Raw genomic sequence first — 26,656 nt, forward strand, 5'->3', positions numbered from 1 at the left:
TTGCACCAGTACACACAGAACAATCAATTGCTTTCCTTGAGTCTAGAGTCTCTGACCACAGATGTAGGTTGAAAAAGCTGTTTCCAGGACTGAAGCTGTTACAAAAACATCATTTTGTGGAGCATTATCCACAGATGATTAAATTCTTTGGGCCACTTGTTGCCATGTGGACCATGAGGTTCGAGGCAAAGCACAGTTTTTTCAAACAGGTTGTTCGTCACACACGGTGCTTTAAAAATATGCTACTGTCACTGCTACTAGCTCCTGGAGAAAAGCTCCAGAGAGGCGTGTTTCATGTTAAAAGTTAAAATATAACAAAAGAGATTTTACTCAACAAAACAATACCTTTCAATTGCCGAACCCTATCTCTCCCCTCAACTGGTTGTATGCTTCAATGTTTCCTAATTATTTTGTCATCAAAAAATGTATGCGTTTGTGAACTAACTTTGACGGTGTCTAACGATAAGATGACCGAGTTTTGTCAATTCAGGGATGTTTTCTGTGCACCTGGTCAAATATAAATGTCTCAATATGTTATTTCTGTGAGTCAGACTGTTTAACCCGATCATATGGAACAAAAACTTACTTTTCGTATATTTAGAGATATACATATATATATATATACACACACACACACACACACACACACATATATATATATATATATATATATATATATATATATGTATGTATATATATATACATATATATATGTGTGTGTGTGTGTGTGTATGTATATATATATATATGTGTGTGTGTGTGTGTGTGTGTGTGTGTGTGTGTGTGTGTGTATGTATATATATATATATATATATACACACACACACACACACACACACACACACACATATATATATATATACACACACACACACACACACACACACACACATATATATATATATATACACACACACACACACAACCTTTTTAAACTGGTGATATGTTGGCGATTTGTAACCTAGCGTAAAATGTGACGCTTTGAGAGTGAGAACGTGTTGTCTATCGCTAAACGACAATAGTATAAGTGACAGAACTGATCATATCAGCACCACACTTGAACTATGCAGCTGATGTTTTTGTTTGTCATTGTTATCCTGCTCGCATACTGTTACTGATATAAAGAGTGTCAGCCCCACAACTAAAGCAGACATCTTATCTGCACTTAATGTTAGTCTAAGAAGCCAAGTAAGATAGTGAGATAAGATAATTATGATAAAATGCAATAAACAAAAATATTCCTTAAAAAATAAAAAGAAACACCTCAGTGGTTGCTTGGACTCCTGCACCCACCACTTATCTAACTGCACTGACTTCACCTATTAAGAATACGTCTATGAACCTGACCTTGCCACCATAGCCTTATCCCATCATTAAAGAAGCTGTTCAACTTGAAATCTGTCTCAGGTTTGAATGAGATAAAATGGCTCAATAAATTAAGACTTTCACTGTTGTTCAGCTACATTCACAAGTGCAGTTACCATATTGAACATCCCAAGTTGTTCAGAAATGTCTCTTGGAGCCATAATGAACTCAATAAGAAGAGGAAGTCAGGCATTTGGATTTTACAGAATAAAATTAATACGATTTAATAATTTTTCAGGATTTTTACTTATCAAACTCCTTCTGGAACATCAATATTTCAAAATACAGATCAACGTAAAGATGAAGGGAATAAAAACTAACTTAAATGAAAGGGACCTCTAACAGGACTCAGGAAGGAGCAGCCATCTGCAGCAACCAGTGGAGAGATGAGAGGGGAAGAAGGAGAGAAAAGAGACAAGGATAAAATGCATAATTCATTCTAATTTAATAAAACAGTCCTTGACGATAATTCCCTTCTAACTCTGTAGTATGCATAGTTTTTGCAGGTTCTGCCGGTTCATACTTTTGTGATCAGCAATGACTGATGCAGCTTACTGAGCAGTCCTATAAAACATAAAGATATTAGCGGTGACTTTTTTCATATCAACATTTCTTCAGAGGATGTTCTTGGTCTCATTTGCTGAGATAAGGCAGATTATTTATGAAACTATTTCAATCTGCAATAATTGGACTGCAACTTATGATGGAATAAAGTACTAATTTGAATTAAATGTTCGGTCAAATGATGCTGAGAATGGTTATTAAAATTCTCTCTTCATCTGGGTTTTTCTACTTTAAGGGTGACAATGATTAACTATGAAGTGACCGTGTTCACTGGCAATCTGGCCTTGGCCTCCACTTTCAATAACGTCTACATTACACTGGTCGGGACAGATGGAGAGAGCAAACGCATTGATCTCACAAGCTGGAAACCATCTTTCTTCAGAGGGCAAGTGAGTCTGAAACCCCTCTGCATATTAAAACTATTTAAAACTACATGTGATGTGGATCTTTTGTTTTTATTTTTGTTTTGTTTTTTCCAGGTATCTCATTTTATTGTGTCCTGCCCCAAATCCCTTGGAAAGCTGGTGATGATAAAGTTAGACAAACAGAAAAGGTTTCTCCAAGACTCTTGGTATCCTGCCAAGGTGGAAGTGAAATCCCCTAAAAACAAAACCTACCACTTCCCCATCTACCACTGGATTACTGACAGTGAGGTCTATTGCTTCAGAGAGGGGACAGGTTTGTGGAAATGTGCTTGTCTTATTTATACGTTTCAATGACACCCAAAAAGATAACCAATAAAGAGGCAATAAAGGTGATCAAGCAAAACTGCAATGATACTGTATTTTAAAAGATGATAATATACTATTTTTTATCTTTTTCAAATCTTTTATGAAGCTCTCAGAATCTTTGATGACAGCAACAGTCATCTTGGTGGGTGCAGTCGGCAGCAGGAACTTAAGCAGCGACAGAAAGTCTTTTGGTAAGAAATTAGAGTATTTTTACATTTTGCATCTTAACATTAAGTTGCCTGAAATCAAAATTTGGTGTATATTAATGAAATATGGAAACAAATAAATATCACATAAAATCCACCAGGATTTATAAAAAATATCATGTAAAATTTAAGTGTGTTAGGTTTATATATAATCTTCATTGAGACTGCAGATACATTGGTAATTAGGCTCTCCACTCACCACTCTGTTATCGCTATCGTGCCCAGCTGGGATGTATATGCACAGGGGATACCGCACTGCATTAAGGGAAACAGCATTCAGTCTCTGCCCTATGATGTCCATTTTTCCTTGACCAAGACAGCAGAGATGAAATACACTGCAGTCACAGGGTGAAGTATTCATGTCCTGTTACACATCTCTTTTTATCTCTACACATCTAATGAAATTATAAGCATCATAATAAGTAATGTTTTTCTTTTCTAGACTGGTAGAGTTGGAACTGATTGAAATGGCTGAGTTAAAGAAAAACTGGACTCACATAGATGATATTAGTCATCTTTTATGCGCTCATCGAACTCAAGTAGCAGGTAACAAATCATCAGAAGTTCATTCACTCAAACATTGCTCATACTTCACGATGTTATATAATAATAATAATAATAATAATAATAATAATAATAATAATAATAATAATAATAATAAATTTTATTTATGAGCGCCTTTCAAGTCACCCAAGGACACTTTACAATAGGATAAAACACTTAGTAAAACAATGGCAGAATAAGAACAATAAAATAAAAGCACAAGATGAAATTAACAAACAGTGGATTCACAGTGAATATTCAGATTTGGACAGATGAGTTTTGAGTTGGGATTTAAACTGGGGGAGAGAACCAATGTTTCTTATTTCTGGGGGCAGAGAGTTCCACAGCCTGGGAGCAGAGCAGCTGAAAGCTCTGCTTCCCATGGTGGTGAGGCGGAAGGAAGATACAGTAAGCTGGATAGAAGAAGAAGAACGAAGTGAACGGGCAGAACAGGTGGTGGTTAACAGGTCAGAAAGGTAAGGATGAGCGAGGTTATGAATGACCTTGAAGGTGAGCAGAAGAAGTTTGAAAATTATCCGGAATTTCACAGGCAGCCAGTGAAGTTCCTGAAGAACAGGGGTGATGTGCTGGTAAGAGGGGGTTCTGGTGATAATGCGAGCAGCAGAGTTCTGAACCAGTTGAAGCTTATGGAGGGATTTTTGGAGGAGACCATGCAAAAGAGAATTGCAGTAGTCAATACGGGAGGTAACAAGACTGTGGACAAGAATGGACGTAGACTAGGTGGAAAGAGAAGGAAGCAATCTGTTAATGTTACGTAGATGGAAGTAGGCAGAACGGGTGAGATTATTGATGTGAGATTTATAGGAAAGTGAACTGTCTAGGATGACACCAAGGCTCTTAACCTGAGTAGAATGGAAAACTGTGGAGTTATCGATGGTAAGTGAGAAATGGTTTGCCTTCAAAAGGTTGGATTTGGTGCCAATAAGGAGGATATCAGTTTTATCCTCATTGAGCTTTAGAAAATTAGAGGTACACCAGGATTTTAACTCGGATAGACACTCTGTAAGGGAAGAAGGTGGGAGGGAGGAATCAGGTTTGCAAGAGAGATATAACTGGGTGTCATCAGCAAAACAGTGAAACTGAAGATCAAATTTGCGGAAGATGGTACCTAGAGGGAGGATGTATATTATAAAGAGAAGAGGGCCTAAAACTGAGCCTTGGGGTACACCAGAGGTGACGGGGAATAGACGAGAGCGGAATGATCTTAGTTGAATAAACTGGGAACGGTCGAGGAGACATGATTGAAACCAGGCGAGGGGTGTGTCAGAGATGCCGAGAGAGGAAAGTCTGCTTAGAAGGACAGAGTGAGAAATGGTGTCAAAGGCTGAGCTCAGATCTAAAAGGACGAGAATGGTGAGAAGACCAGAGTCAGCTCCGATTAGAAGATCGTTAGTGACTTTAAGTAGAGCAGTTTCGGTACTGTGACATGAGCGAAAACCAGATTGAAATCTCTCGTAGATGTTATTATTAACCAGGTGTAAATGAAGTTGAGCTGCAACCACTTTTTCGAGTATCTTAGAAATGAAGGGTAGATTGGAAATCGGACGGAGGTTGCTAAAGTTGTTAGGATCTAAAGAAGGTTTTTTCAGTATAGGAGTGACTAGAGCAGTCTTCAATAAGGAGGGAACGATACCGGTGGTGTGAGAAGAGTGAATGATAGCAGAAATGAGTGGGAGTAAAGAAGAGAGGCAGGATTTCACAAGCCCTGTGGGCATGGGGTCAACATGACATGTGGCAGGCTTTGATTTACATATGAACTCGGAAATATCAGATAAATCAGGAAGATGAAAAGTGGAAAACGGCTCAAAAAGGAGAAAAGGTTCTGGAGAGGGCATAGACACAACATTTGATCTGAGTTGCTGGTGGATGTTATTGATTTTCGTAGTCCTGAACAGCATCAAGGAGTTGCAGGTTTCAGAGGAATAGAAGTGTGGTGGTAAAGCGTTGGGGGGTTGAATTAGTTTGTTGAGAACTGAAAACAGAGTCCTTGTATTACCCTCATAATAACTGATAATACCAGAGTAGAAGCTTTGTTTGGCCTTGTTGATGGAGTCTTTATACTGAAGTACGTGGTATTTATAGATTTCTGAATCAACAGTTAAACCAGATTTCTTATATTTACGCTCTATCTGCCGAGCTTTGGCCTTCAGAGCTCGGAGGTCAGAGGTAAACCAGGGAGCAGAGCGAGCGAAGGAAACAGAGTGGGTTTTTACAGGAGCCAGAGAATCAAGGACAGTGCATAGACAATTATTATAATATAACAACAAATCATAAGGAGTAGAATAGAAGTCCGGAATCTGAACATTGTCCAAACTGGTAGTGAGAATGTCCATATCAATGTTCTTGATGTTGCGGAACAAGATGAGACGGGTTGGCTTGGTAGAAGAGCAGCAGAGAGTAAGGTTAAATGAAAGGAGGAAGTGGTCAGTTATGGGGATTTCAGTAGCAGAAAGATTCAAGGGAGTAAGACCAGAACAGCAGACCAAGTCCAGGGTGTGTCCTTTAGAGTGAGTGGGAAAGTCGATAAATTGTTTAAATTCAGAGCCTTCGAGACAGAAGGAAAAGTCTCTGGTGAGCAGAAGGTCATTATTGTCCATGTGAATGTTGAAATCTCCCACCAAGATCACATTTGGGGAGAGAGATGAAAGATGGGTTAGTAGATTAGCAAAGTCACTGAGGAAGACAGGGTTAGGTTTGGGGGGGCGGTATACAGTAGCTATGATGGTGGGAATGGGTCCAGTCAGCTCACATGCAAGGACCTCTAGAGAACTAAAGGTATCAACGTTAACTGGCAGGACTTTCAAGTGCTGGCGAAAAAGGATTGCGAGACCACCCCCACAACCTGAGCAGCGGGGTTTAGAAAAGTAAACAAACCCCAGATGAGCAGATTCTTTTAGCTGAGAAAAGTCATCAGGTTGTTGCCAGGTTTCAGTTAAGCAGAAAAAGTCAAACTTACGGTCAGATAGGAGGTCTTGGGTGAGAGGTCCCTTACTTGTCAATGAACGAATGTTTAGAAGACCGAAGTTGAGTGGAGTATCTTCTTTTTTGCTAATCGCGGTGGGCGCCCTGGGCAGGTGGGCTAGAGATCGATGGTTAACAGCCCGATCAGGGTTCCTGCGAGGGCGGCAAGTAGCAGACCAGAACGATTTAGTTCCATTGGAGTTATGGAAAATCCTGCGGGACCCGCGATGGATGTATCTCCGGCGAGGCTGGAAAGTGATGCCGGGTGGTAGTGGAGCTCCGCCGGCGACGGGAGCGATAGCTGCCCGCGAAGGCGCAGGAGCTCAGCGGCTGTATAGCGGAGCAGTCCAGCCGTAGGATGGTAGACGAGCATCAGGAGAATCCAAAATAGTGCCGACCAGCTCAGGAACATCTTGGTCCACATCTTCGATTATGTGGAGGAAAAGGAGCCAAGCCGGCCCGAGCAACGAACAGGTAGGCTAAAATAGCTCAAACAGTTACGCTAGTGCAGCTCACTGAGAAGAAGACGTGAGAACACATTCAGCTGAAATAACAGAAGTTGAGGACAAGCGTTGCAAGTCAATCTCTGGCAGAGATCGATCTGGTCCTGAGTGTGAATGTTCCTGTTCATTCAAATCTGAATCCAAATAATCCAATTAATCCAAATAAATCCAAATAATCGAAAAATGTACCGGTGAGTACACCGGAAATCAAATATATTCAACTACACTTAAAAACAAGAATGGTTTCTAGTCTGTTTCTTGTGTTGATTTTTGGACTCTTAGTCAATGTATGTCAGTTTCCTGTTTATTATTCTAGTGTTTGAACGTTTTGATCATTTTTAGTCTTTTTCAGTTGTGCTTTTATCATACAAGTAAATCTGAGCATTAGTTCTTGTTGTATTTTTTGACTTCCTGTTCACAGTTCAGTTTAAAATGAGCTTTGAGTACAAACCTAGATTGCTCTACTGTTAAAATATTAGTTTTGAATTCCTTATTTGTATAGCCTGAGAAATGAATAACCTCACAGGACACAATTACTGGGGTTCTTAATGTGCAGTCTTTTGTTTTCGGTGAAGACAGAATAATCAAAAATGGACCAGAGAAATAAAAGAGGTAAAATAAATGAAATATATACAAAGAAGAAATATGGCAGTGGCCTCTGGATTCCACAGCAATATTTCAGCTCACCTGGATACTGGAGAACACATATGATATCACAACTTATCCCCTACACACAGAAAATAGCCGCCCTAAGGTGCACGTGCAGGTCCTTTGCATCATTGATTTCTTGCCAATGATATCACCTTTTTGTAAAAAACAGTAATTCCCAAGATGCATTTTTTCTAAGTTTTGGTAAAACTGCAGTAAACTCTTAAGCACTGCCCCCTGGTGACCAAAATATGCAATGACACAAATCACCAAAATGAACAAATTAAAGTGCACACTACATGCAGAAAACAGGAAACTGTGTAAACAATGAAATTAAACTACTCAATAACATTTTTGTTTTAACATAAATATAAACAAAGAAAATGCATTCAAAGAAATTTTTAGAGCTCTTTTTTCACCTTAAACTGATATTTTTTTAAACTAAAGTAGAAAATATTATTATCTGTATACTTGTACACTTGGCTACATTTGTATTAAACCACAGTTTATTGTTTGAGTTTGTAATCTTTTGAGTGTTCAGCTCCCTCAGTGTGTTATTATCCGCCCCTCCTCTGCCTTCTGTTCATCCTCAGACTCTTCATGTTTATTTTATTCTGTACTTGATGTTTGGCCATCTGAATTCAGGTTTGGGTTGTTCCTTTTTTTTATTTTGTTTTCATTTGTGTCCAACATCAGTTTGACTTCCTGCATATGCTTTGTGTTAGTTTTCACTTGTTATGTGTGTTTATGTGTGTGCTTGTGCATAAATAGGCCTGACCTCCCTGTAGACTTTGCTGGATCATCTGCTGTTAATCCTCTGTGCGTTTCTTTGCATGTGATTTTGAAGTTACCTCTATCTTCATCTTAGTGCAGTGATCTGTGCAATCCATCCTTTTCTGACTGTGAACTATGGTTTCAGAGTTGGAAGTTCCAATTCTGAGCCCAACCCCTTTGTACTAAGCTGTAGACCACCCCAGTGCAACTTAGTGTTTGTTCCAGCTAGAAGTTTTTTAACAACAGACAAAGGTTTTTGGAGATCAAAAAACTTCCTTCAGGGAAATCCCCAATTGTCCCTGTGTCATCGGAGATTTCTGGGCACTATGTTGTCTTTAGGTAGGATCAAAAAGTTGATTCTGTTCATCTGGACGTAGCGTTTTCAGTGGGAGAAATGTTTCATCACCCATCCAAGTGACTTCTTCAGGCTCAGCTGACTGCAGATTTCCACAAACTTATAAACAGTACTTTTGCACCGCGACTGTTCATTAAGTGGTCATGACAATTTGCATAGTAATGATCATGATCAAGGAACTGAGTCAGCCAATTGTTCATTCAGTGGTGCTAGTTTCAGTTATTGTGCAAATGTACTGTTTAGTTGGGGAAACCTGCAGTCAGCTGAGACTGAAGAAGTTATTTTGATGAGTGGTTAAACGTTTCTCCCACTGAAAACGCTATGAACAGATGAACAGAATCAACCTTTTGGGGATGATATAGCATGCATCAAGACTCTTTAGGTGGTGATTCCTGTATTCCAAAATCAAGTAAAAAATATTATTTTTCCAGACTTTGTTCATAAACATTGGAAGGAAGACTCTTTATTTGGCTATCAGTTTCTCAATGGTGTCAACCCCATGTTGATCCGATGCTGTAAAGCACTCCCAAAGAACTTTCCTGTCACTGGTGACATGGTCTCTCTCCATGGTCGGGGAAGTCTGGCAGACGAAATGATGGTAAGTGTTTAATTCTCTTGAACTAATGATGACTGGCTGATCTTACTGGTACATTCACTTCATAATTGTAATATTCAAACTGCATGCATGACATAAAATCATCAGTAATGCTTTCTGGAATTCCAAACAGAAGGGCAACATCTTCCTGTGTGACTACAAGCTTCTGGATGGAGTGCAACCAAACACCATCAACAAAAAGAAGCAGTATCTGATGGCTCCTCTTATTCTGCTTCAGAAAACCCCTGATAATAAGCTGATGCCAATTGCTATTCAGGTGAGTTCAACACTCAATAATACTAATGCTTGACAAAGTTGACAAAGTCAAAGGGTGCATCTTTCATCATCTTACAGTGCTGTGATTCCATTCCCCAACTCCCTGAACAGCAATCATGGCTGTAATTCAGTGGTCACGACACTTTGCATATTAATGATCAAGAAACTGACCTCGCAGCCCATCGTTAGTCAGTGGTGCTAGTTTCAGTCATTGTGCAAATGTACTGTTTATAAAGTTGGGGAAACCTGCAGTGACTGAAGAAGTCACTTGGATGAGTGATGAAATGTTTTTTCAGACCTGAATGATTTAGCATGCATCAAGAGGGCACACTTTCTTCTTAAGATGCAAAAAAACCCATAAAAGGCAAAGCAAAAAAGAACACAAATGGATTTCTAAAAAGAAACAGAACACACGGCAGAAAACTAAACAGCAGCAATGTTTGTAGCATTATTGAAATTGGGCTAGCTGGCATATAATGGTTTGCTATGTGGTGGCTACCTATAGACCTATGGTTAGAAAAATATAAACAATAGCACATTGAGGATGGAGGATGAGCATCAGCCCCCCCCCCCCCCCCCCAAAAAAAAAAAACAAAAAAACAAAAAAAACAAAACAAAAAAAGACAATGTGAGGGTCCCCGATTTCCCTGCTGGGAGAAGATACTGAACATTGCCTAAATTTGAGTCAAGAGAACATCTGAGATTATCCATGCCCAATCCAAGGTTAGCCAGTAATATCTAACTACTACATATTTTGGATGACTCACTATGAGAAATTGAAAAATTGCTGATCCTGAGCTCTGACTCTTCTCTGAAGCATTCAGATATTTGGTGTATTGGTAAACTGTTAGCCCATTGACTGTAGTTACATCATAAGGTTTTAAAAACTGAGCTTGAACATGTGCTGCATATAAATGATGCTAATAAAAAACCAGAGAGGTTGCCAATTACCCCAATGATGAGGCTTCATTATATTAAATAAAACAAGATACAAAGTGTTACAGCACATTAAAAAGAGCAGCCTGAATGAATGCATTAAGACCTTGGGCCCAGAAGTAGGGAAACTTACAGAATCAAGGGGATAAACACCACATCTTACTGAGACACATATTTCTGAGAATATAAGCATCCGCAGGAAGTTTCTACAAAAGCATGAGCAGAATCAATCAGCTACAGTGTAACCAATACAGACTGAGGAAGCAGCGGCATAAACATGACTCCTACCTGTGACAGCTACGGAAGCCACATGAGCAGAGACCTGGATGTATAGGGCAACAGGTAAGTAAGAGAGGGATGCTCAGATAGCAGCTATTTATAATGTGACTGCATAATTTAATTGGCCATCAAAAAAGCAATCAGCAATACATTATTAAACGAAAAATTAATTCTGCTAAACTCAAACAGTATGGGATGAGTTTAACTATATGCCAAGCGTCCGGAGCGGGACACAGACAAAAACACTTAACCCTCTGAGTCAAGACCCAGGAACATGACAAAACTCACCTAAATAAGTAACCAAAATATGGTTATTCATCAAATAATGAGGATAATAGATCAAATGCAATGAATTAAAAGCATATCTCTTCCTTCTTCTTCAGCTAAAGCAGAAACCAGCAAAGGACAACCCAATCTTCCTTCCTACTGATTCTGAGTATGACTGGTTGATGGCCAAAATCTTTGTGAGAAGTGCAGATTTCAACTTCTATGAAGTCAGTGTTCACCTGCTACGCACACACCTGCTGGCTGAGGTTTTTACAGTCTCACTGCTGCGTAACCTGCCCATGGTGCATCCACTGTACAAGGTAACTGAGGCTAAACAGTCTAAGTCTTTTGTGCCTTGGAGTTGAATATAGCACTAACTAGTGCCAGTCAATTTCTCAAAAAGGAAAAGATGTGGAAAGTCAATGCAGCAGCACTAATGTAGTGTCCAGTTCCTCTGGCTCATCACTTCTCCATCACTCTGCTTAACAGTTAGTACAAGGTCTTTGTGCTGACAATGCACAGCACCACATTTGACAAAATGTGGTGCTGTGCATTGTCATCAAACATCTTTACTTTAGTCTCATTTGTCCAAAGAACATTATAAAAATAACTCAAGTTGAGAAAAAAAAATCAGGAACTCTCAAACAGCCAGAGGGAGAACACAAGGCACCAGAGACAAAAGACCACCAAAATAAAATGGGAAAAAACCGAATGCATGAACAGAAACATAGACTTGAAACAAAAACAGAAAGGTAAACAAACACTGAGACGAGAGTGACTTCACAAGAATGCACAAGGAACACGGGAGGCATTATAACAGAAATATGAGATCGAATATAAACAAAACTAAGACCTGGATAACAAAACTGAGAAGTCCAGAGAAAACAAACAGGAAACACAGAGCTGTAATAAAGGACTGAACTAAAAAGAATTGCGACTATACTGAGACCAGAATCCTAAAACAAAGATAATCCAAAATACAATGCTTAAACAAAATTCAAAAACATCTCTCAAAACCTCTTGGCTTTGTGCATTTCATCAGCAGCAACTGGGTGCCACTGGCCCTCTTATTAAGAGGTAGTCAAAGTCAAAGTCAAAGTCAACTTTATTGTCGATTCTGCCACATGTACAGGACATACAGAGAATAGAAATTGCGTTACTCTCAATCCCTAGATAAATAGCAAATGAACATTTAAATATATTTAAATATAAAAGTGATTAAAAATGCAAGTAAAATAATTAAAAAGTAAAAATTTAAATAAATACAATTTTACATATAACAAGAAAGCTATACAATATACAATATAATGGGTAAGTGACATTGAGTGTAAACCAGGCAGAGTAGTGCAAATAGGCAAATAGTGCAAATGGAGATTTAGTAGTGTACGGTAAGAGAAAGTGTAACAACAAAGTCTTATGAGGTAATGGCAGTCCAATGCTCCACAAAGTGACTGGTAACTGGTGCAGGCCAGTGAGTGAGTCAGAGAGTGTGTGTGTTTGTGTGTGTGTGACAGAGTTCAGTGAGACCGTGGAGGAGAGAGGGGAGAGGGGGCAGAATCGGGAGGGAGTTAAGCTTCCTGACAGCCTGATGGATGAAGCTGTCCTTCAGCCTGCTGGTCCTGGCCTGGAGACTCCGCAGTCTCCTCCCCGACGGCAGCAGCTTGAAGAAGCTTTGCATTGGGTGCGTGGGATCAGCCGCTATGCAAAGGGCTTTTTTAGTGAGACGGGTGCTGTAAATGTCCTGGAGGGAGGGGAGAGAGACACCAATGATCCTCTCTGCAGCTCTCACTATGCGTTGGATGGTTCTATGACAGGACGCATTGCAGGCTCCAAACCACACAGTGATGCAGCTCGACAGGATGCTCTCGATGGTGCCTCTGTAGAAAGTGTACATGATGGGGGCTGGTGCTCCTGCTCTTCTTAGTTTGCGGAGAAAGAAGAGACGCTGCTGTGATTTCTTGGCCAGTGCTGTGGTGTTGTACGTCCAGGAGAGATCCTCTGTGATGTGCACACCCAAGAACTTGGTGCTGCTCACTCTCTCCACAGACGCTCCGTCAATGGTCAGAGGAGCATGTTGGGTGTGCATTCTCCTGAAGTCCACAACAATCTCCTTCGTCTTCTCCACATTCAGAGAGAGATTGTTGTCAGCACACCACGTGGCCAGGCGTCTCACCTCACTTCTGTAGTCGGTCTCATCCCTGTTGCTAATGAGACCCACCACCGTTGTGTCGTCCGCAAACTTGATGAAGAGGTTGGAGCTGTATGATGGAGTGCAGTCATGGGTCAGCAGAGTGAAGAGGAGGGGGCTCAGCACACATCCCTGCGGGGCCCCCGTGTTTAAAATGATGGTGCTGGATGTGTTACTGCCGACCCGTACTGCTTGAGGTCTTCCGGTGAGGAAATCCAACAGCCAGTTGCACAGTGAGGTGTTGAGCCCCAGCTGGACCAGTTTTTGAATGAGCTGTTGGGGGATTATGGTGTTGAATGCTGAACTGAAATCTATGAACAGCATTCGAACATATGAGTCATTTTTGTCCAGGTGTGTGACAGTGTAGTAAGAATTTCACAAGACTGCATAGAAACCTGTTTAAAAATTCTTTTTCACATGACTGCGTTGAAATCATCAAATAAGGAAGGAAAAAGTTATTTTCTTACTAATAAATTTCTCCCTTTCTGCCAGCTTCTGATGCCTCACACTCGCTACACACTTCAGATTAACGTCTTAGCTCGGCAACTTCTAATATCTAAGACGGGAGTTTTGACTCGGGTACGAAAAGACCAACACACTGAACAGACCAAAACCTAAACAACATTTTCTTTTTTACTATTGTGTACAGTATTTGCTTCTCACTTGTATTTGTTGTATCTGTTCTCTAGTATGCAGCTTCTGGTGGAAAGGGTGTAATCACAATCCTGCAGAAATCGTTATCCTCCCTGACCTACAGCTCCCTCTGTATCCCAGATGATATTGCAGAACGTGGGCTGAAAGATGTACCAAATTTCTACTACAGGGATGATGGATTGAAGCTTTGGGAAATCATCTTCAGGTTCTCTAATTCTCCCTCTGAGTGCTTACTCGGGTCAACTTTATTTTTAGCGTTTTCCATTAGGTGGTATACCAGATACTTTGTTTAGTACCTACTCGGCTGGCGTTCCAAGCAACCTGAGTTGATCTAAAAATGTGACATCAGTAGACTGCAAAAATCAAAACTTCCATATTTGAAACCTGGAAATGAGGGAAAGGGCAACACAAAACCCAACACCGTGGTTTCCTCAGTCTGACAAAAAGAAAAGTCAGAGGGGCAGTATACCATCGCCTTGACATCCTCCATTGCTTTGTTTGTGTTGAATACATATTACATAATGGGAGCTTCTGCCACATTGCTCAACCCCCCCCCCCCCCCCCCCCCCACACCCATCCACCCACACACTGTACTCATTTGCGAAGGAAAATGACCAAGACAGAGTAGAATCAAGTCGGTAAAAGGGGAAAAGAGGTATTAGTCTAACTATCAGGTTAGGCCTAATTGGTCAGTTTGTGGAGCAGTGGGGAAAAACTCACTTTTTTTTCAAATAAAAAGCCTTATCAGGATGCTCATGTGTTAAATTTGGGTCAAACAGTTTATTACAGTATGGTGGTAAATATAGAGCTATGTCTAGAAATATATGGAGTGTAACAACATTTTTATAATATTGTCTTACTACACCACAGCAATGGATTTTAAATCAGTCCATCAAGATGTGCAGACTTTCAGCTTTAACTCTAGGGGTTAAGCACAAAGTATTGAACTAGCTGTTTATACATATTTTATACATGTTTAAACATAGTAACTTGTTGTCAGGGGCTTAAAATTAATTTGAATAACTTAATTTTAAACACAGGTGCAGATTTTAATGCTTGGGTCCATTGCTGCCAATGACTGCCTGAAGATGAAAAGCCATGGAGATCACCAAATGCTACGCTTTCTCCTTGAGATGCTCAGGCCTTTACCACAGTGATCTTTAGTTGCTTCTTGTTTGTAGGTCTGTCTACATTCACTTTTGTCTTCAGTAACTAAAAAAGCATGCACTGTTGGCTTAGGATCAGGTGAAGGCTGTGGTTAAGGAAGAAAATCTAATTTCTTTAGCTTAAAATAGTTCTGGGTTTCTTTTGTGATTATCTATTTACACTGTGAAACTGTCTGATCAGTTTTGCAGCATTTAGCTAAATCTGAGCAGCAAGCACAGCTTTATACATTTCCCAACTCATTCTGGTACTTCTATCAGCAGTCTTATCATAAATACTAGTGCTCTGGTTCGGTTGGCACCAAGGTTATTATTGTTAACGAATACTAACGAAATAACAAAAACTAGAAGTGAAAAAACATTTTCGTTAATGGAAATAAAACTAAAAACGAGACTTTGCGAAAAAAAGGAAAACTAACTAAAACTGTAATGAGTGTTCACAAAACGAACTAAAATTAATTGAATTTATAGCAAAAATGTGTTTAGTTTTCATTGATGTGTGTGTGTCATACAATAGTCAAGGGTGAAAATGAAGTTTAGTTTCCAGGTTTTTCTCTTGCTGTGTCTCATTATGCCAGCAGGTGGCAAGTACGTTAGTCAAATCGTCTGTGTTGCTGCTCCGTCCACGCGCAGAATCATGTCAGGAAAAGTCAGGAGAAAGCGCAGAGGTCCAATTTGGGATTACTTTGAATATGACTGTGTTTTGGATAAAGCAAGTGTCTTGTAGTGGAAAGCGACAAATTATGAGTAGGGATGGGTACCGGTGTCGGTTCTGACATAAACGGTAGTAACCAGACCGAAAAGCAGCGCACATTTCGGTGCTTTATTTCGGTGCTTTTTTTTCCTGAGCTGTGATACACTTCTAGCCAATCATTTTACGTTTCCGAGGATAGTAGGTGGGCCAGTTACGTACGTTCCTTTAGAGCAAAGCTACAGATTAAAAATGCCCAAGGCGAAGCGGTCAAAAGTCTGGCTGTACTTCACAGCAAAATATGCAAACTCAGCAGCCTGCAACAAGTGCTTTAAGGTGATACTGTCAAAGGAGGTAACACCTCAAATCTGATGAAACACCTGGCGACGCATAGCATTTTTTTTAAAAGCCCAGAAATGTGCCGTATTTGATAGCTTGCTACGAGACCTCACACCGAGCACATCTACTGCGGGTGGGTTGCCTGTTATGCAACATCCCCCAAAAACACGAAGAGGAGAGTCCTGGCCCCTAGTCCTGCCAGTGTAGCAGAAATGATGAGGATGATGATGATGATGGCAGCAGCAGCCGTTCTTCTCTGCGTGAGTAGCTTAATGTTGTTCGTGTGTAATTTACGTTGAGTAGGCTAACCACGTTATTACATTAATGCATGTAAGGTGAACTAGCAAACATCATCATAGCTACATGCGGCTGTCCTCTTGTTTGATGGCAGATACTCCCTTCACCCTGGCCAAAAAGGCTAAAATGACCAAAGAAAAAGTGGAAAACAGTTAAACATGAGAGGTTTTTGGACCAATTTTGTGTTCTCCATTCTTTAAGCACCGGTTTGAGCACCGTTTGAGCACCGGCACCGTTTAAAAAGTACCGATTTGGCACCGGTATCGGATAAAACCTAAACGATACCCATCCCTAATTATGAGGGACATTTCTATAAGGAAAAAAATCCCACAATCCTTAAACTGCACTTGAAAAGCTCGCACAAGAAGGCTAACCTAGCTTACCTTGAGAAGGTAAGGGAGCACACTCAACCCTAATCCCCAGAAACAGAATCTAACCCCAGGCCAGGCAGTGTGATGCATCCCGAGACAACAGGACGGGGATATCTACACAACTGTGTGAGCCTTCAAGAAGTTTATCAATTCACTTGAACCAAAATATGAACACCCGGTGCTGCAAGAGTTAATAGTCTCATTCGGGCTAAGATATACCTTTTATAGTTCAAATCAAATCAAATCAAATCACTTTTATTGTCACATCACATGTGCAGGTACATTGGTACAGCACATGTGAGTGAAATTCTTGTGTGCGAGCTTCACAAGCAACAGAGTTGTGCAAAATACAATAATATAAACAAGTTGCCTGGTATCAATGGTTGTTCATCTGCCCTAATTTATTTATTTATTTATTTAAAGAACCCATAGGTGGGAATGTGAGTTGTCTGTCTCTGCGTGTTAGCCCTGCGACAGACAGGCGACCTGTCCAGGGTGCAGGGTATGGTAGCTGGAATAGCAACATACCCAAGGATAAGCAGAAGAGCATGACTGATATGATGAAACTGGGATTTTGTTTCACTTAATTATTGCAAACAAAACTAAAACTATAACTGAAACTAATCAAAACTAAACTGAAACTAAGGATTAAAAAAAAAGACGAATCTAGCAAACAATTGGTAAAAACTAATTAAAACTGATATAAAATTGAAAATCTGAAGTCAAAACTAAATAAAATTAAAAACTAATGAAAATTGCAAAACTATTAAAACCCTGGTTGGCACCCATAAATGCCCATGCTACAACGCTGTCAATCAATCAATCAATCAATCAAGGCTTTATTCGCCACGTGCAGAGTTCAGCTGAGACAGTGTCCTTCGCCCTGTTAGGCTAAGTAAACAGTCTTCCAGCCAGCCCAGGTGGCCTTGCGTGGACTGGGAAGGAACAGTCTAAACACAGTCATTATCAGGGTGTTTTTGTTTGGCTCCAGCCTTGAGACTGCAGCTGGCGCCGAAAGGGTATCCGCATGAAGTGATGGTGTTTTTTACTTTAGTGCGAACAACTCATATGAATTTCAAAGCTGTTCTAACAGTCCAACACTGGTCTCTCAATCTCCCGTTGGAGAGCCATGAGCTTCTCTATGATGTTATCAAACTTGCTCTCCTTGATGTTGTCATTCTTGTGCTCAAAGAGCCAATTCTGAGAACTCACGACCACAGTGAGCTTCTTCAAGATGTAATCCAGTTTGCACTCAGAGATCTTATTGTGAGTTCTCATTGAGAAAGGGGTGTCAATTGCATTTAGGGACCAGTTGATCAAATCCATGATTCCACTTTTAGGTTTTAGAGAACAGACTGTGAGAGAGTGTTCCAGGGAAAAGTAATACAAAAAACACGAGACTAGACAAGGACATAAGAGGCTAAGCAGGGAAGCTAAGGGAGAGGAGGAGAGGAGAAAAGTGCGACCGCCTTCGTCAAGAGCAAGAGCAGAAAATGTTTGGCAGATGCTTTGGATCAAGAACCGTTCCATTCCTTCTCTGAAGGCCATCTTGTAGTCTAATGCCCTGCTTTCTGATCACCAGCCTCTTCCTTGGCCACTGCATGGAGTATGCCTCAACAGCTGGTTCCTGGTTTTTCCTGCCTTGTTGTTGCTGGCCACCATGATAAACTGCCCCACTCCACCCACTGGCTTTTAGACCACCTGTGAAGCCTCTGCAACTAGCCATTGCCAAACCTCTGGAGGGGTCCAGTCTCCTTGACCGTCACTAGCCCCCTATCAAGCCACAGGAGGGGTTCCATCTTCTCTTCTGGTCTCTTGTCTCGAGGCCATCCACAAGGACTGTGTCTATTATTGCAAGCCTCTAGTGTGGCTTCCCCACCTTAGCTGGTCTCCTTCTCAACCTCCAGAGAGGTTCTCCTTTGCTACTCCTCCTTAAGGCCAGTCCCCAGAACTGTCTCTCACATTATTCCTCCTCCAGACCGTCCATTTGGGACTGCATTCAGACTCAATCTCCCTTTGTGTTTTTTATTTGTGGCTGTGTAACTGGATGTAGAGCAACATTTTGGAAAAAAAAGAAAAAATAGAACTCAAATCTATTTGTTGTGGTTGAGAATGGGTTCACTGGCATGCATTAAAAAATCCCTCAGGAGATTCTGATACACTTTTTATTACATTTTTTAAATCAAGAAGAAGATAGATGAGCAAGTATGGTTATTGAAGTTATAATTAGAAAACTAATTTCTTTCTATCCTTCTAGAGAAGTGGTTCTTAACCTTGTTGGAGGTATCAAACCCCACCAGTTTTGTATGTGCATTCACCGAACCCCTCTTTAGTGAAAAATAAAATCTGATTTTTTTTTTTCAAATTCAAGACATAGATGTGTTTTTTTACTGGTGCACACAATGATCCGTGCATGAACATCACCTTGTTCAAAGAACAATACCAACACAATGAACAAACTTACAACAAATTACATACCTGCAAATCAGTGTGACTTCTGCTGTTGCCTTTGAGAGACCAGTTCAGATATGCGTGGCTTTACCTTGGCAAGTGCCAGTCTCATGTCATTTTCACAGCAAAGTCTGTTCCTTTTCTTTGTTTTTATGTCCAGCATCCTCGAAAAGGATTGCTCGCAAAGATATGTTGTAACAAATGGCATAAAAAAATCCAGGGCTTACTTAGCAATAACTGGATACTTGTCCATTTGTCGACACCAAAACTTTGAGAGCGTTGTTGTTCTGAAGAGTTGCTGTTGAACCTGGCTCTGCTGAAATTTAATGATTTCGTCAAAGTATTTATCATTGACATCTGCTGTCTAATCAGCAAAAGTGAATGGCTGTCTCACCCATGCTGGATATGACTCTCTCGTAGGAAAATATCTGTCGAGAGACATTGCAAGCTCATCTAAGTGCGTTGCAATAGTTTGCTTCAGTTCCGTGAATACAGAAATATCTCCGATTCCAGACACATCTTCGATCTTACTTACACAGTTGTCCAGAAGGGGGAAGTTTGCGAAGTTGTTGTTCTCTGTTCGTCGTTTCCATAACGGTAGCTTTTTTTGAAAAGATAATCCGGCTTAGATTAGCAACGTCTGTGCTCTCATCGAGTTGATGGCTGAATTTTGCTGGGCTTGAAATCAGATCTGCGAATACTTGAGCCAAGATGTCTTTACTCATGTCTTCTATTCTGTTGCTGATGGTGTCATTTGAAAGAGGAATTTGGAATCATTTACCTTCGGCCGCTGTTCAGAGTATCAGATTCGACATCTTTAATGCAGCTGGTTTCACGAGTGTTTCACCAATGGTGTGTGGCTTGCCCTGCTTTGCGATCAGGTAAGCAACTTCGTACGATGCTGTGAGGATCGGTTTGTTAACAGATGCAAAATTCAAGAGCAGGCAGAGTGGGCCTTTCATCGAATCTGTCTCTCTTCATCCTTGAATTCAGCAAGTGTTGTGTTCTTGTATTCAATGTCTCCTTGCAGCTTCAAGAAGTGTTCCTTTAGTTTTGCTGGTGCGAGACTAGAGTTGTTCAACTTGGCGTTGCAAATCATGCAGAGAGGACGCTCACTCCCATCACGTTCTGTGATACATGTGAATCCATATTGTACATATTCGTCCAACCACTTTCTTCTTTTTCCCGACATAGTTAGTATGGATTAAAATATTAACAAAAAAATCACACGAACTACTACCACGACAGTCACACGTTGACTACTGCGCGCTAAATTCCGCCAAGCAGTGTAGCATGATCATCTGCAGCCAGTGATGGCCAAAAGGGGCCGTGTCATCACAAATTTACACGATAATTCGGGTGTGTCCGGACCCCGCGGTGGAGGCTCTGCCGAAGCCCTGAGACCGACTCACCGAACCCCTATGGTTCGATCGAACCCAGGTTAAGAACCACTGTTCTAGAGTTAAGGGAGTTTGATAAACAGGAATAGCCAGGCTGTTTTTCAGGCCTGTGGCAGCACCAAAACAACCGCTCCAAAATAGATGACAATTAAATCATTGGAGTCTAAAACGCCCTGAGTAACCTTTTCAGACCTCCAAAAAATAGTTAGAGTCCTTTCACACTACCATTGATCAATGGCAATGTCACTTTACTTCTTAATGATCATGAAAGTGACCTGACAGCCCCCAACACATGTGATAGTCAGTGGTACAAGTTTCGGTCACTATGCACAATTATTGTTTGGATGAGTGACAGAGTGATTCTCCCACTAAAAACGTCACAAGAAGATGATCAGAATCAGCTTCACGAGGGTTCTTATAAGACTTTTGTTTTTAGGTTAAGGTTAGGGTCTAGTAGACTTGAGGTACTCCCATGGCTTGGTTTTCTTGAAAACAACCTTAAAAAATTCATACCCTGCCTCCTTTACTGTCATCCATTACTATGTAGAAAATAAAAGTTTTCATATAAAAAAGATCCAAAGGTTGGGGAAAAAATAGCACATTTTATACACATTAACAAATTTTATGGTCTAGTGTGTTTAAGAAATCTGTATTTAAATTGGGATTGTGCTTCATTGCTTATGGCTCTATATTTCAAAGGTTTGTGAAAGAAATTCTCACCTCCTACTACAAGACTGATGCTGAAGTCCAGAAAGACTCTGAACTGCAGAAGTGGATTCAGGACATTTATGAACATGGATTCCTTTCACAAGCAAGCACAGGTGAGCTTTATTTTGGACTTACTCTGCTCATTTAAAGCTCTGTGATTTTAGATTTTAACTCTACTAGAATTTAAATGCCTGATTTGCAGTTCAAATATATAGATCCAAGTCGTTTGGTCCATGATCTATTCGAGTTCACAGGTTATTGTAATACCTACCAAAAAAATAACATCAAAGTACAGAAGCAAAGTTATAGCTTTTTTTCTGTCATTCACTGGCTATAATGCACAAACTAATGAGAAATAAAATCCTGTAAATCAATTTAGGACAACTGGTTCTCATTCACCAACTATTATTGACCACTAAGATATACTTTGTCAATGGTGTGGCCCAAGTTTTTGACCAGCTCTAAACTATCTTACATTTTTATACCATAACTAAACTTAATGATGGCATTTATGTTTCAGTGGTAAAGGGGTGCAAGAATGCATTCATTTTCTGAACATCACAGTCCAAACTAGAACTTTTATCAGTACAGATTTTAGTGAATGTGAAAAACTGCCTGTAAAAATGACAAGAAGATGACCTTGACATTGAGCAGAATTTGGGTGAAAACCCAACGTGATTTACGGTCCCACAAATGTGTCCGTCTGCGTACATGTTTCAGTTTAGAAACCACTGCAAATAAGCTCCCATGCAGTCAACCAAAATCCCATAAGCAGTTTGCTGAGCATGAATGGCCATGGTCAAATTCTGATTGGTTCACAAGGGGCTGGGAAACAGAAGGGGGAGACAGCAGAAATGTAGAAGAAAAATCAAAGACTAAAAATATAAAATGAACAATACAGACACTGGCTGTGGTGGAAACATTTTTTTTAACATTTTGATCCACTTCAGCATTTTGTATGTCATAACTTCACTTGTCTCTTCCACTGGCTAAAAGATCAACAACAGCAAAATCAGGAGTACCCTACTTCCTTGAAAACAACAGGTAGATGCAGGTAGATGGGCAGTCTGTTACTGCCTGTGGATTACCTTTGTGCTACTCCCACTTTAGCATTAAAAAAAGTGTAAGTAGTGTTTAGTTTAGTAGTGATCCCTACTATTGGACACTTTACCCCATCCTAAAAAATGTGTGAATCTGAGCATTTAGAGCAGTTTAAAGTTTTTGGCATATTTGGACTACCTATATATTATATACACTGACCAAAGCATGATGTGAGACTTTATTATGATAATAGAACTTTATGTGCACCTACAATATTGTAATTTTGATACAACTTTACTTTGGTTTCCCCAGTGTATTGAAGTAATGCCATTTCTTTTTGTTCTGATCATCAGGAATTCCACAGAAATTCAGCACTGTGGATGAGATGGTCAAGTTCGTCACCATGGTGATCTTCACTTGCTCTGCCCAGCACTCAGCTGTCAACTCTGGGCAGGTGAAACCTTCTAACATCATTTAATTTCATTTATTTAGGTTGTAATAGTTTAAGGCCATGCAAGAACCTTCAAGACCTTAAAGTGGTAAGATTAACCACCTTACAATATATCAGAAATAAACTACAATCACTTTACAAATTTCAATTGCTAAGCCCCAAAAGGTTGATTCTGTTCATCTGGACGTAAAGTTTTCAGTGGAGAAACGTCACTACTCCAAGTGACTTCAGTCTCAGCTACCTGAACACATCCTGGACAGGGAGGAACACAGGGAGTCAAGGAGGCCATTTACACAAGAAGGGAAAAAACATCTCTGAATCGAGAAGGAGGCCTAAGGGTACATCTTTCACCGCCTTACAATGCTGTGATTGAAGCCATTCCCCAACTCTCATTAAATAGTGCTCATGGCCATTGATCAATGGTCTTAGATCAGTGGGCTTTGAAAAGTTGCCTTTGATCAAAGGTCATGACAGTTTGCATATTCATGATAAACGAACTGACCTCACATCCCTTTCAGTTGCACTAGTGTCAGTAATTGCGTAAAGGTTGGGGAAACCTGCAGTCAGCTGAGACTGAAGAAGTCACTTGGATGAGTGACTAAATGTTTCTTCCACTGAAAATGCTACATCTAGATGAACAGAATCAACCTCAATTTACTTACCTGGATGATATAGCATTATTCAAGACATTAAAGGCAAAGGAGCATTGTTTAGTTAGCAAAATAAATTATTGCCAACTCCATGAATACTTTTCTCTCAATTTGGGAAAACACTTCAGTTAACAAGTGTTCCTTTGTTAGTGGCAGGATAATTTATAAAAGGTAAGTATACTTAAGTCCTAAGAGAATATTAATTTTAGAGTCTGGCTTGACTGATGATCTCAGGTCCATCTTGCTTTTCACATTAAATTTTTAGTGATGGCTGAAGCTCAGGTGGTAGAGCAGGCTCCGTACTAGTTGGAATTTTGGTGGTTCAAACCCTGTCGAGTTCGAGTTTGTATGCCAAATATCCTTGGGCAAGATGCTAACCCTAAGTAACTCTATGATGCATCCAGTGGAGTGTGAATGTTAGAAAGCACTTATGGAGACATAGGAAAATGTGCTTTGAGTCTCCAGGAGAGTAGCAAGTGCTACATAAGAACCAGTGCCCACTCACATCCTGGGCCATTTGACCTAAGGCTATGTCCACACGAATGCGTTTTCAAACGAAAATGCATCGTTTTCCAGACTGAGCCGGCATTTTCCTCAAGGAAAAACACAGTGTTTTGGAAACGCTCTCGAAAATGGATACATTTCAAACTGGAGGTGTCCTGTCGCAGTGTGGGCGCTGGAAAACGCAGACTTTCTAAAACGATGACGCATTTTAGTCATGTGATGCAGTCATGTGACCAATTGAACAAAGGGCATTATACAGCAGTTGTTTTGATTGCTCTCAATTTTAACAGCCCTATTAAAGATTAATATCAGTATTTACATGCTCCAGATAGCTTTTCTTCAAATTGTTTAATTCTCACTCGCTTTTGTGCTTGAATATAGGCGTTTTTGGCCATTTCAATGTGGATGCACAACTCTTTGAAAACTACTGAAAACGGTAGTGTGGACACAGAGCGTTTGCTATATGTGGAAGGAAATCGTAACCTAGGACAAGCTGATGGCATAAAATGTAAGCACAACTCCTCCGGTTTCATATGCAAAAAAAAAATTTTGCGGTAGCTTACGTGTTTCCAGTTCTACAGGGATTTAAAAATAGTTAAGCAAAATGGAGCGTGCCCACTCTGACCAATTTAAGATGGTTAAAGTGTCTGGGAAGGAATCTCAAAATTGGATTATAGATGGCAGACAGTTGGTGTCATAAACCACCACCTCTGTTCAAGGATGATCATCCACAGTGGACAAAGATGAATTCTTTCATTACTCATCTGTCTTCTCTGTCCAAAATGCGAACATTGGCATCCTCAAAAGAGTGACCTTTGTTGTTCAGATGCAGAGGAACATCTTGAACGTCTTGCCTGTCGACGTGACTCTTCTATGTTGTCCCATGTGTTTATGAAGTGGCTGTAGAGATCAAAAGAGTTAGGGTTGATGGTATTCACATTTTGGACAGAGAAGACAGAGATGGTTTGAAAGAGGAGTGAAAGAAGCCATCAATGTCCACTGAATGACCAATAAACAGGGGTGGTGTTGGCTACCTACAATGCAATCTTGAGATCCCTTTCTAGTCCAGTCACCTTCATTCAAGCTCTTAAAGATCTCTTCATCAAATATTTCTAGTTTTTGGGTCAGCAATTTAAGGATGCACTCTTTTCCTTCATGTTTGTCCTTAATCAAGTTAGAGCCTAATGTGTATTACACCCCTTGACTCTCCAGGCTTGACCAAACACCAATATCACACTGCTATGTGCTTCAGAGCCTATTAATGACCTTTCCTTTACTCCTTCAATGTAGTATGACTTTGGGGCCTGGATGCCCAATAGTCCTGTCACCTTGCAGCTTCCCCCACCAACTAAAAAGGGGAAAGCAAGTGAAAAAAGCATGATAGATACATTCCCCAATATTCAAACAACAGTTCATGGCATGGCCGTCATGTGGCTACTCAGCAAGCAGTCCTCTGACTCTGTAAGTGTTCAAGTTATGTAATGTACATCAAAATGTCAAATTCAAAAGTCATACAACTATGCATTTTGAGTGGAAGAAGCAAAACATGCCAGTGATCTCATATCTATCTCATCAGATCTTTCTTGGCCAGTACCCAGAGGAGCATTTCACTGAGGAGGTTCCCTGCCAAAAAATAAAGGATTTCCAAGTAGAGCTCAAAAGGCTGAGTGCAGAGATCAAAGCCAGAAACTCAGTGTTGGACCTGCCATACACATACTTGGATCCTGACGTGACTGAAAACAGTGTGTCCATTTGAATATTAGAAGGCAGCTTCTCTTCCTTTAGTTCAGTAACAAAAACAGAAAAGAAAGTGAAGTTTGAGCTCTGCCTGAAACTCATTCTATTGATTTAACTTTAGTTTACCAGCAATTTCTAAAATATTCTTCTGAGTTAATACAATGACCAGGTTTTATGTTTCAGGTTTTATGTTTCATAATTAGAAAATATATCAGTGGAAAGAGTGTTTCTGATTTATAATGATTTCTACTTTTTTAATCATAATTTTAAAGCTGTTTCTCTCTTTGATAATGAAAAGGTAAATACGTAGATAGAAAGCTGCTAGGGTGAGAAGGGCTTTAAGAAATAAGGTCTCCTTTGCACTTCTCTGGTTTTTAATTCTCAATTTTGTTTCAATACAAGCTTTATATAATCAATATTTTTGTCTTATTGCAGTGTATTGCATGAATCCATAAAAAGTGTACCTACTTTGAAATAGGAAAATTAATAGCTATCTATATCATTTTTAGAGATCATAGAGATTTAACACAGATATAGACAGACATGAATGCATAACTTTATGATGTTTCATTTAAAATTCTTAGAAATTTCTGCCTGTGAATACATGATTTAAAGGGTGAAGAAGGAGCTTACTATGTTATTTTTCTGTGTGAACTATACTTAGGCCCTGTTTATATCAACTGATTTTTAAGCTTGCCTGACATAAATGATGATAATTTGATCTCTTTCTGAACTGTTTTCTGTATGTAAAAGATGGAATATAAACACTGACCCAGTCAAAATCCTCGTTTTATTGCAGATTGCTTTTGTCATATTTAGATGAAGGCGTGGAGTCCTAAGATATTAGTAAATACTAGCAGTAAGGACGAAATTAATAAGAATTTAGCGATTCTGATTCCATTATTGATATCATTTATCGACTGGATTCCTTATTGATTCTCACTGACTCCACTTTGAGAGTCACCACCACCACTAAGCAGAATATCA

At 40.0% G+C, this 26,656-nt stretch overlaps 1 protein-coding gene across 1 annotated transcript; it reads left to right on the top strand.

The window, feature by feature from the left end:
* The first annotated feature begins 2,171 nt into the window (after positions 1 to 2,171).
* LOC113016268 (hydroperoxide isomerase ALOXE3-like) lies at positions 2,172 to 25,791 on the top strand. The gene is made up of 14 exons (XM_026158975.1): positions 2,172 to 2,318; positions 2,409 to 2,607; positions 2,767 to 2,851; positions 3,092 to 3,214; positions 3,309 to 3,412; positions 9,103 to 9,269; positions 9,400 to 9,543; positions 11,141 to 11,344; positions 13,705 to 13,791; positions 13,902 to 14,071; positions 21,278 to 21,399; positions 22,681 to 22,781; positions 25,223 to 25,393; positions 25,509 to 25,791. The coding sequence occupies exons 1-14, from the start codon at positions 2,172 to 2,174 to the stop codon at positions 25,686 to 25,688; spliced, it is 2,004 nt and encodes a 667-aa protein (XP_026014760.1). The 3' UTR covers positions 25,689 to 25,791.
* The last annotated feature ends 865 nt before the right edge of the window (positions 25,792 to 26,656 follow it).

Source organism: Astatotilapia calliptera, chromosome 23 (assembly GCF_900246225.1).
Source record: "Astatotilapia calliptera chromosome 23, fAstCal1.2, whole genome shotgun sequence".
Taxonomy (NCBI): domain Eukaryota; kingdom Metazoa; phylum Chordata; class Actinopteri; order Cichliformes; family Cichlidae; genus Astatotilapia; species Astatotilapia calliptera.

What these genes read in the sequence shown, in the direction of transcription:
- LOC113016268 (XM_026158975.1), top strand. Translation starts at nt 2,172, where the DNA reads ATGATTAACTATGAAGTGACCGTGTTCACTGGCAATCTGGCCTTGGCC. An exon ending in CATCTTTCTTCAGAGGGCAA is followed by an intron (nt 2,319 to 2,408) that starts GTGAGTCTGAAA and finishes TGTTTTTTCCAG; the next exon opens with GTATCTCATTTTATTGTGTC. An exon ending in CAGCTGTCAACTCTGGGCAG is followed by an intron (nt 22,782 to 25,222) that starts GTGAAACCTTCT and finishes CCTTCAATGTAG; the next exon opens with TATGACTTTGGGGCCTGGAT.